Consider the following 11,320-nt stretch of genomic DNA (forward strand, 5'->3'; position numbering starts at 1 on the left):
CTACACTCGGAGGCAGGTTCTATAAAATATGACATGATAGTTTGTTTTTGAAGGTCTACAGTGTCTGTTTGTGTTAGAAAGACAAAGAAGGGCATGCTTTTGTGCATCTCGTCTGTGTGTGTGTGTGGGCATGGGAGCTTGTGCATCTCTTTTTCCACACATGGCTTAATTATGACGTTACCAAAATGGGCAGTTTGCTCTGACACCCCGCTTGCAGAATCACACAGCGGACAGACTTAAAAGAGCTCATTAGCTCTCTCTAAAGAGCTGTTTACTGCACATACACACACGCTCCGTAATAGGCAGCTCTGTTGATGCAGATGGACGCCGAGTGTAATGAGAATGATTAGGCTTCTCTATGTGGAGGCTGGACGAGGAGGAGAAGGAAGGAAAAAAACCGCGCTGGCAGACTTGACGCTTCAGAAGGTGGAGAATATTTCTGTTGGATGTTGTTTCAGCTGAGTGCACGATCTCTCTCCCTGCTTTCTCTCTCTGCTACACACACTTGCTTTTTTTTTTTACTCATGCTGCATGTGTCTGTCCAAATGCTTCGCAAATTTCCCCCAGGCCTTTAAAACCCTTGAAAGATTGAGGGGGAAATCAAATAAGGGATGCGCTGAAAGCTCCATTGAGGTGCAGAAAATAGAGAGAATGAATAGAATTCAGCTACCCAAGAAAAATGACTTGTAACTGTCTGTACATGTAATCCTGTCACACTGTTGAAGGCTAACACATTTTACTCCAGAATCCTTTTCGTATTTTAAATAAGAAGAGGGCCTTGAAAGTTTTTGGAAATGAATGGGTTTAAATGTCTTAACATCTGAAGAAAATATTGGGAAGGTGTTGTTTTATTATTTCCTTTTAAGTTTTTCAGTCGGACAATGATTTCAAGGACTTTTGAATGACTTTCACGGTCTTTCAAAATGTCTAAGTCGGCCTACCTTAAGCATTTTTCCTAGTGGACCCCGCCCATCCTGCAGCGCACATGAAGTGACTTTGCTTTGCTCATTGCCCTTGGTTTACATCACGTTGAATTAAAGGATACACACTGAATGATTCCAAAGTCAATCCTCCTCCATCCCTTTCATATGTTTTGGAGAAGGAGCAGCGAGTTCAAAGCGCTCAGTTCAAAGTATCCGTCCTCATTTGAATAACGTAGAGTAATCGCTATTACCTTATTTAAATAGTGCAAGTTATCATTTGGCCTTCATTTGCATTGCTGGGGTAATCACTGCGTCCCTGCATTAACCTCATTATAGGAGAGATGAAAGCCCTGATGGAGGCTGACACACTCTTTTATATATGTTATCTTTATTAATGATGGAATTAGAAAGACCCGTGTTTCTTTAAATGGAGGACATAACGCGGTTTGATGGAGTGTCAAACTGTGGGGAGGAGAGTGTGTGGGATTCACAAGGCTTGCTTTATTTTGTGCTTTTCTGCCCCTCAAACCCCCCATTTTCTTCCACAGCATGCTCCCTCTTTGCCTCCCCTCTCCATGTTTGCGTCATAATTATTCCAGTTGTTTACAATGCAGTACAGCTTGCAACTCCTTACTGTTCACCTTATAGCTAAATGTAGTCTCATGCCTTGTATAATTGCATGTCACTGAGGACTAGCAGAAGAAAATAACTTCCCTGCATTGACATATCTGATTATTTCTGGCATGTTTAAGCTTTATTTGACTATTTTTAACAGAAAATCACAATTCAATATACATGTCTTTACTATGAAAGTCATGTTTTGTATTCATATTTAAACAGTAAAGGCGTGTTGGTCAACGGAAGCCACAGCAAGTTAATGCCACTTAATGCTACGTTGTCAAGCTAGGCTAGCTACTCCACTAGTGTAGTGGGGTTCTCTCTCCTTATTTACTGGTTCAAAGCTAAAGAAGAAAGTTGATTTGAAATGGCCACTCATACCAGGCCAGGTAGTATATATCGAGCATTCGAAACAGCCCGAGAAAGCCAAGGTGAAGTGCTTGGCGACATTCCCATTATACCTTGATCACTGGTGGTGGACAATAGAATTAGATTACTGAATGCCCCATTAAATGATATAAGAACGCTGGGTATTTCTTCAAGACACATAGATCATTGCTGCTTCAATGAGGCTGGTTCATAGCAGGCAAAGAAAACACGATATACCTACTGTATGAAGGAAGTGGCTGAATCTGGTTTCCAGACACCAGTCTCCTCTGCTACATATTATATTAGAGCGATAATGTAGAAATAATAGAGATTTCATGTGCACTGCCAAGCAAGCATTTTGCTAGTGCCTACAGACCAAATAATCAAAGATATCCTGAGAATACAATCCTTAAAAAGCACATTAAAATATCATTATTTACACAAACCAGGCTGCTGTAGCAGTGGAGCCTTTATTGTGCCTGAAGCCTAATTTCCTTTTATTTGGTCCAGTATCCCTGCCTTGTAATTTTCTCTTGTTGAAATACTGCCCTTTTATAGCGCTGCTTCCACTTAATATTTCTTCAATATTAAAGGAGCCTCCCAGCTAATACCAAACTTTCCTCTTCCGCTCAGCCCTTTGTCTGAGGCGTTCCCTGCTCGCTACACTGGGAGGGTGACAGGCTTGCTAGCCCCTTCTAGACTCCCCTCGGCTAAAATGTTGTAAATTAACACAATTAGCAGATCGCCATTCTGCTAATTAGCCACTGGCGTCTGCCGAGAGATGGCTAGAGAGGAGAATCAGAGAGGAAATAGGGGTCTGGGGATTTCCCCCTCCCTCTCTGTGTTGTTACCAAACAAACACAGGGCCTTGGAAAAAGAGAGCAAGGCAGTGTGAACGTGTTTCTGTGCGTGTCTGTGTTTGCAGTCGGATAAATGGATGGGAGGAAGGGAAGATTTGCTTCCCTATGAATGGATTTTATTGTGCATGCCTGCTTTAGCCACACAAGCACACACACACACAAACCAATCCTGAAGGAGGCATTGCTCACAAGACCCCCAACTGTGGATCTCTACATGCAACCGCAGCCAGTCAATAAGTCAGGGAAGCAGCCTAAATGACACCGATATTATCCTTTATTTGTGTGCACTAAGTCAAATCAAACAGGGTTCAATCTGCCATGCGGCTGCTGTGATTACGCCCCGTCCAGCCTTTGATAGCGCCACGGCTTTGATAGTGAGACAACGATGGAGTCGCTGTGTGAGTGTCAGTGTTTGCAGATGGCATTGGCTGGGATTAAAGGAAACAGTGGCTCTCCAGCCTCCCGAGGCAATAAAGGGGAGAGCCAGGTGAGTGTGTCTGAGATGAGATGGAGCAAGGGAAGGAGGGAGGGGAGGAGGCGCAGCGAGCACAGAGGGAGTAAATAAAAGGAGGGGTGGCCGAGAAGAAAGGGGAATGAAAAGGAGAGATATATATCGAAATGGATGGAGTCAGAATAAAAGGAGGTAAAGAGAAGGAGGGGAGGTGGAAAATGGACGACAAAAAAAGCAAAGACTAAGCAGCAGGGAGGCATGAAGAAGAGAGGCAGACAGAGAGGTAAAGAGAATGGCAGAGAGGGAGGAGGTCAAGGTGGAGCTGTGCAGACAGGAACTAAGCTTGAGACACAATGTGTTGTAATTCATTGCTCGCTGCAGCTCCTGGGTGCGTGCCTGTGTTTGTCCGTCTGGGTCAGTGGATGTGAGCGTGTGTGTGTGTGTGTGTGTGTGTGTGCACGTCAGCACGCCTGAGTGCAGGCAGAGATAGTTTTTTTTTAAATGCCTGTGTGTCTGAGCATGGATCTGTATTTGTGTGTGTGTGTGTGTGTGTTCGATGAAAGCACCACGAACAGAGGGGGGTGGATGTGTGTGGGTGTGTGTGTGTGTGTTGCTTTGTGGTACTCACAGAGGCGCATTTTCAAACCCATCTCCAGCCACCTCAGATGAGCCGGGGATTATAGAGTGACCCTCAATGCCTCTGTCTTATTGGTCTGGCCGGGGTGCATTAGGCTGCCCTCCCACAAGCCTCTGTACACAACATCACACTCTGTCCTTCTTATGGCCCGCATACAATTAGTAACTCATGTGCCGTTGGACATACAACTAAATCTCATCATATGTATCAGTGAGAAAAAAAATAAACAAGACCCCAGGTGAATATCACCTGTTTAATTGACCATCCTAGGCAATTTGAAGGTGTTGTCATTTTAATTATTGTGTGTCAATGTGTTCACGTGTGGATATCTATGTCTCCGTTTCTCTCAGGCTTAAAGATGCAGTGGACCCCCGAGCACAGCCAGTGGGCCGAACAGCATTTTGACATCTCTTCCACCACGCGCTCGCCGGCCCACAAGGCTGAGGCCTACAGGGCGGTGCCCGGCCACCTGCAGCGCTCAGCCTCCTACCAGTACGCCTGGGCCAACGACGACATCTCCGCCCTCACCGCCTCCAACCTGCTCAAGAAGTATGCTGAGAAGTATTCCGGTATCCTGGAGATGCCGGGCTCCTATTCTGAGATCCCGGGGGTGATGAACGGACGGAAAGGTGAATCCGAGCCCTGGCAGGATGGCGTCTACCCCATGAGCTGCATCCCAGAGGGGGTTTCCATCAGGAAGGGAGGGGTGGCGGCGGCCTCAGAGGTGGTGTCCGGCATGTGCAGCTCCCCGGGTCTGGCCTCCAGCACCCTGAGCGAGCCCAGCTACTCCAGCAGCAGTTGTGGGAGCCACTCTGCCACAGCGCTCCACTCCTCCTCCATGGCCTCTCAGGAATACGGCCCTCCGTACAGCAGCTCCTACCTGCACAGTAGTTACAGTTCCCAGTCGGCCCCCGCCCCAGCACTCCCCTCCCCGCTGCACAGCTCTGGGCTCCTGCAGCCACCCCCTCCGCCGCCCTCCCACCCCACTTTAGTCCCAGCGTACAACGGAGGCTCCCCCAACTTGTCTAGTTATAATTACCCCCCAGCAGGCTACCCAGCTCAGAGCTCTGTCGGGCCGGGATACAGCCCTGGAGGAGCCCCCCCTCCATCATCGTACCTCCCCTCAGGCATCGCTGCCCCTACACCCCTTCCTCCCTCTTCCACTTTACCTGGATACCCGTACCAGAGCCACAACCTGACCCCAATTGCCCCCACCCCTCTGAACAGTAGCTCCTCCAACTCACTGAAGAGAAAAGCCTTCTACATGTCAGGCCAGGGAGAAATGGACTCTTATGGTAACTTCGGCTATGGCCAGGCTCGGAGCGCCGCTGAGAGCCCCATGTACAGGATAGCTGACAGCAGCAGCACGAACGGAGGCTCCAACAGCGCCGGCGGATTCGACAGGGGGGCTGAAAAGTCGTCTTTACCTTTTAATCCTCAGAAGCAGTCCACCATGTCCTCAGAGCAGCAGCAGAGGAAGTACAGCAGCCAGGCAACAGGTGGGCCACTGACTCCCCCGGCCTACGTCACCTCCACCCTAGGGGGGTCCCGCTCAACTGATTCCCTCGCCAGCTTCACCTCCCCCTCCCTCAGTGAGCAAGGTGCTGAGGATCACCGTCTCCACCTCTCCCACTCAGCACCAGGGCCTACCTCCTCCTCATCCACTTCATCCTCCCGGCCTGCTGAAGAGCAGCTAAAAACCAGTGACCCTCACCTCCTCGACATGGTGACCTCTGAAATCGTTCAGCAGGGGCCCCCGGTGGATTGGAGCGACATTGCAGGACTAGAACTAGCCAAGGCAACCCTGAAGGAAGAGGTCCTCTGGCCCATTCTGCGCCCGGACATGTTCAGCAGTCTAGGCCCCGCACTGCGCTGCGTGTTGCTGTTTGGCCCCCGGGGCAGTGGCAGGACGTTGCTGGGTCGCTGCCTGGCCAGCCAGCTCGGGGCGCCGTTCCTCCAGCTCAACGGGTCCACGTTGGCCACCAAGTGGCTGGCAGAGGGAGAGAAAATCATCCGGGCATCCTTCCTGGTGGCGCGCTGCCGGCAGCCCTCCGTACTGTTCATCAGTGAAGTGGACATGCTGCTGTCAGCACACCTCAGCGAAGAGAGCCCCATCAACCGGCTGAAGAGGGAGCTCCTCGCCCAGTTGGACTCCCTTCTCATGGGCTCAGGAGAGGACGCAGGCAACCAGGTTTTGGTGGTTTGCTCGACAAGCCGACCCCAGGACATGGATGAAGGGTTGCGCAGGTACTTTGGCCGCAGGGTTCTCGTGCCCCTGCCGGACGGCGCAGCCCGACACCATATCGTGAGCCAGCTCCTGGCTCAGTCTCAGCACAAATACTGCCTGAGCGAGGAGGAGCTGGCGCTGCTGGTCCAGCGCACCGAAGGTTTCTCCGGACTGGACCTGGCCCGACTCTGCCAGGAGGCCCTCGTCGGTCTGCTCCACGTCTCTGCACAGGGCATGGACATGTCGGGTATGATGCCCCGGGGACAGGTCAGGCCCCTCACCTACCAGGACTTTGAGAGTGTCTTTTGTAAATTCCAGGCCAGTATATCACAGAAAGAGATTGACACGTACACTGAGTGGAACAAAATGTTCGGCTGCAGCCAGTGAAAAGAAAGATTCCGCCCTTGAGAAAAAGAGGCAAACACAATTCCTCCCCTCAGGGCAGAAGCATTGTGCTGGAGGGAAAGGCACACTGAAGGCCAACACAACTCACTGAGTTCTCACAAGCAGGGTTTAGACGTACCCAGAGACCTGGTTTGATGAGACGACTGGCAGTTTTACAGTTAATGAGCAAGAGTTTTAATTTGATTGCTTGACACTCCAGAAAGCCAGGCATTGTTTACACATTGCAAGCAAGTTGGCTTGAGAAGAGACGCCCCAGTGTCTGTGTACATATATCGTTATGTTCTTGTTCTTGACATTTAGTTGGCTATCCAAGTGCCTGAAGTGGTGCTTTCTGAGTTTCTTTCTTTGTTTATTTGCCTCACAATCCACATTCATGGCATGAGCTGATGATTATTAAGAGCTTTAAAACTTCAGCAGAGTCTGAAAAACTGAGATTGACAGTTGCCATTGGTGGTGGTCAATCATTCTCTATTGTCTTGCTAAGAGCAGTAATCCATCAGGGCGGCAGTAGTCTGGGCCCTGACGCGCTCTTATCTCTCCTGTGTCTGCAAAACAAACAAGCGTAACAAACAAAACTCAGGAAAGCGTTTGTGAATTGTACAGTACCTCAAGAAATCTTGACGAAAAGCACTAAGACCTGAGAGGAGAATCCGGGGAGTTTAAGTTTAGCGAAGCAGTGTTAGGTTTACCTCAACTGGCTGTTATAAATAGCAAAGAGGTGACGATGAATGTACTGAATATTTTCTGATGGAACATAATCAATAGTGAGTAAAGACATGTCCTTTTTTTTCTCACAGCAGGTGCTTTAGTAACCTGTTTCTACTTGACCACTCCTGAAGCTTATTTTCATCGCTTTGAAAAAAAAACAACCACAAAACTGTTGAGGTTTTAGAAGAAAATCAGGTGTTGGGTCAATGTCGTTGTATATTTATTCAAAACCATAATCAACATTGTTTATATTATGCGATCTAGGCTATAGCAGGCTTTGCTGGAGGCTCCATCAGTTTGTCAGCTAACTACTGCGCAAAATGCTCGTCAGTGAGGGATGAACTTGATGCTTAAACACCTCCAATGAATATAAAGAAATTGATTGAGATTTTAGGGAACACACAGATCCATTTCCCAACATGTTTTTTAAGTCACAGTGATATCAAAGACAACATATCTGTGTGAAATGTCGACTTGATGTCACTATAACTACACTACTAAAGTCAGGACGATACTGAATTGCTCATCTGTTGCAAAATAGTGGGAAAAGTAAAAGAGTAAATGAGAGTTTTTGCTGAAGGTGAATTTCATTTTAGCAATTCTGATTGATTGACATCTCTATAATCTTAGTGTCCAACCAGAAAGCTCGGACACTATTTCAATCATCGTTAAATTCAGAACATTTAAGTGTAATATGTTTAATCCAAACTGACCCCCGAAGACTAATTCAATCGTCATTTCTTCAGTTCCGATCATTTTTGTTCTCTATATCTTCACCTACATGCATTTGGATGCACACTTCAGTTGAGTGAAAAGCTTTGTAACATGAGTGAGGAATTGTGGTCTTAAAGTCCTTCATCCCTGAAGGTTATCTGTCGCCCTTTGTGTTGGAAGGTATTTTTTTCCCTTCCTTGTGTAAGAAGCTGTCCCTTAGCTCCACTGCTGCCACACAGGAGTCCTAAAGATAGTGTTATGTACATGCACTAAAGCATTCTGTGTAATATTGTTTGGTTGAAATGTATTTGCTTTGTCTGTCCGGTATTTATCCTATAGGAGATTTCATTCATCCGAACCGATGATCAGTTTTTTTATTGTGACTCCGTCTTTTTGTTTTGTTTCAATATAAGTACATACTGTACGTCTAGGCCTGCTCTGTGTTGCTATCTCTGCATCAGTGCAGCACCTGATGTGGTGGAGGGGGAAGTTCTGCTGAGCATCAGCAAAATTGACGGGAAGGAAAGACAGCCAGGCAGCGTGGCGGCAGCACAAGGGGAAAGCAGAGTGGTCCGTCAGAAAAGCACCCTCAAAACAATCTGCACCAGAATTCCTTCTGTCAGCAAATCCTCTGGAGAGAGAGTCCCTTTAGACAGAAAAACCCACTAATGCACTTCAGAGCACACAACAACAGCACACACTCCCCCACCGAACAAACGACTTGAAACACCGGTCAACGCTACGCTTGTTTCCTTCGTGTTTTGTGGCCCTTTCTTTTGTCTCGTTACCACATGGTGTTTAAATCTAGCTTTTTCCTCTCTCTTTCTTTTGAAACCCTTTCCTTAAACGGACGCTAGAGTTCTTCTTTAAAGCTACCTCATGGCTACAAAGCATATAATGTCTTTCCAAATGTCAGAAAAAGCATTGAGAAAAAATAAAAAAGTGGAGAGAATAACAACAAAGTTTTGCGCAGTCTACCTCAGACGACTGTACAACATTTAGCTGATGGTGCAACCGCAGGCTGCAGCCTCGTGTGTGTGTGAGATGGAGCTATAGGAAACACACACACCTGATTACGTCAAAAACACTCTCACAAGCGATCTGTGAGGAAGGAAGAGTCGCCCTAAAGGTGACCTGGAAATGTATAATCCGATACATTTGCTTTAATCTTTTGTGAACTTCTGTGGTTGTGCGCGTGTGAATGTGTATATACGTGGGCACACTCTTCTTTTTTTTATTTAGTGTGTTGAATTTTATAAATTGTTAGTATATATAACACACTTGCACAACTTTAAACCAGAGTGTAACGTGTTTCTGTTGTACATACCTATACATACAATACAAAAATGCACCACTTGTTTATATGTGTGAATATGTTGCCATACTTGCAGTCAATGTATTTTCATGTAATCTTAGGTACAAGCAGCAACAAACGATTCATTAAAGACATTTTCTTGGGAGATTATATCTTGTCTTTTTTTTACCTCTTTATGTCACCGGACACATTAACGTCTGAAGATTAATTACAGAATTTATTTATCAGTGGAAAAGTGTATGTATTGCCCTGCCAAAAAATAGCCCAGCTGAAAAATCGTCTTAATGAGCCTTGAGTTAGTCACCCTTGTGTGCAATTATAAAATCATCCGTGTTGCGCAGGAAGCCGGCGCTGTCGCTTCTCTCATTAAAATGTAACAATTCATTTCTCTTGCTGTGGTAAGAGTGGCAAGACCAAAACATTAAAGCGTTAATTATCTTTTTCCATCACAAAGAATTTGGATTATGTGAGTACTCTTAATGAAAATGATGTGCATTAGCCCACTGCATTTCCACGGTATCATTATATAGCTGGCAGTGAGGTGTGGGAAGCTGCTGTATAGCCTCTATAATTATCCGTGGAAACTCAAACGCCTCACAAGAGGTTAGAGTGCATCGAGGGCTGCTGTTTTCTTTATTTTCCCACTTTGAAACATGCTATAGCCATGATCAGAAATAATGTGTGACACACGCTCTTTTTGTCCATCACATTTAAAGATGTTATTTTCAGTCCGAGTTGGGAAACACTAGTAAAAAGATGGTTTTTTTTGCTTTATATCAAGCTGCTCTGTAAATAACCCGTATTCACAAAGCTGCAGTTGGTCTGGGAAAACCTCAGCAGGGGAAATGATACAGAAACCATCACTGAAGGGAGCAGGTTTTCATGGAAGTCCCTTTAGTTGTATTTAAAGGTTTATCCCTAGTATAAAGAACTGCGTGTGTGAGTCAGTGTCAGTGTGCACCCCGGGGTTATCTACCCCAACACCACTGTGTCCCCTTCACTTTAAAGGGCCCTCATTCCACAAGCTTTGCCTCACACCTCTTTGCGCGACAATTAAAATATGCTAAGTGATCATTTTCCTTAAGTAGTCTTAAATGTGCAATCCATTCAAATATGAGAGGAAATTGCCCACAGCTCGCAGAAAAAAAAAACCAGAGGTGGTTGAACATGGGGGTAAAGCCGGAATAAATTATGCAAATAACACAAAGGACTTTACCACTTAAAAGCCTAATTTTCCTATAATCAGCACACTGTCGCCTAATATTTTTTTCCCACCTCTTATTAAAAGTGACTGTTCTCTTGCCGATCATCAGATGGCTCTATCTGTCACTGGTCTGTGAGCCTGCCAGAGTAAATGCTAAAGCATTTTGCCGGAGCTTTTAGATGATGGTTACATTCCCACACAAGTAATTATGCGGCGGAGAGTCCAGAAATAAGGTTTAATTATACAGTAATCGTCTGTGATGGACACTAGGAAGTGGTGAGCAGCGCCAGACTGCAATCCATCAATGACAAACCTCTGGCCAGTTTTAATTCCTCCTCATTTGCATCCTAACCTCCACACCAAGTTGCGCAAACGCTGTTAAATGTTAATAGGACCTGTCTCGCCGCTCAAAATGAATGCTTAAGCCATTTTTTTCCACTCCCTCCTCTCCTTTCATCCTCTCTTTATCTATAACCCGCTCTTTTATTCCAACGTCTTCATGCCATTCTCTCCTTTCCTGTCATCCCTCCCTCCAATCTCCCCCTCCTCCCTCGCTTCCTGCCTCCTCGCAGGCCTCGCCGTGGAGGAGGCACAGAGCGGTCACTGATGCACTAATTGGGAGCAACACTTACAGTTTTATCTCCCCCCACCACTAATAGCGGTCCTCGCTGAAGCAACTCACCTTAGGAGGAGGAATGGATGGATGGATGGAGGTAGGAGGAGGTGTTGGAGGGGGGGGGGCCTTGAATGAGAAATTCCTCCGTGCAGACCGCAGCGCAGGCTCAGTGTGAGATTGGGCCCTGAAGCCATCACGGTTAATCCATATCCCGCAGGACCTCGGACTCAATTCCCCGCTTCATTAATTGAAAACGATGGCCTTTTTTTGGTG

The 11,320-nt window shown here is 46.6% G+C and overlaps 1 protein-coding gene across 1 annotated transcript in view; it reads left to right on the top strand.

The window, feature by feature from the left end:
- Positions 1–9,363, top strand: part of LOC134860899 (fidgetin-like) — a 28,959-nt gene extending 19,596 nt beyond the window's left edge. Inside the window, exon 2 of the mRNA XM_063877779.1 lies at positions 4,209–9,363. Within this exon, the coding sequence (XP_063733849.1) occupies positions 4,209–6,472 (2,264 nt within the window). The 3' untranslated portion in view covers positions 6,473–9,363. The remainder of the gene's footprint in view (positions 1–4,208) is intronic.
- Positions 9,364–11,320: the final 1,957 nt, after the last annotated feature.

Source organism: Eleginops maclovinus, chromosome 24, assembly GCF_036324505.1.
Source record: "Eleginops maclovinus isolate JMC-PN-2008 ecotype Puerto Natales chromosome 24, JC_Emac_rtc_rv5, whole genome shotgun sequence".
NCBI lineage: Eukaryota > Metazoa > Chordata > Actinopteri > Perciformes > Eleginopidae > Eleginops > Eleginops maclovinus.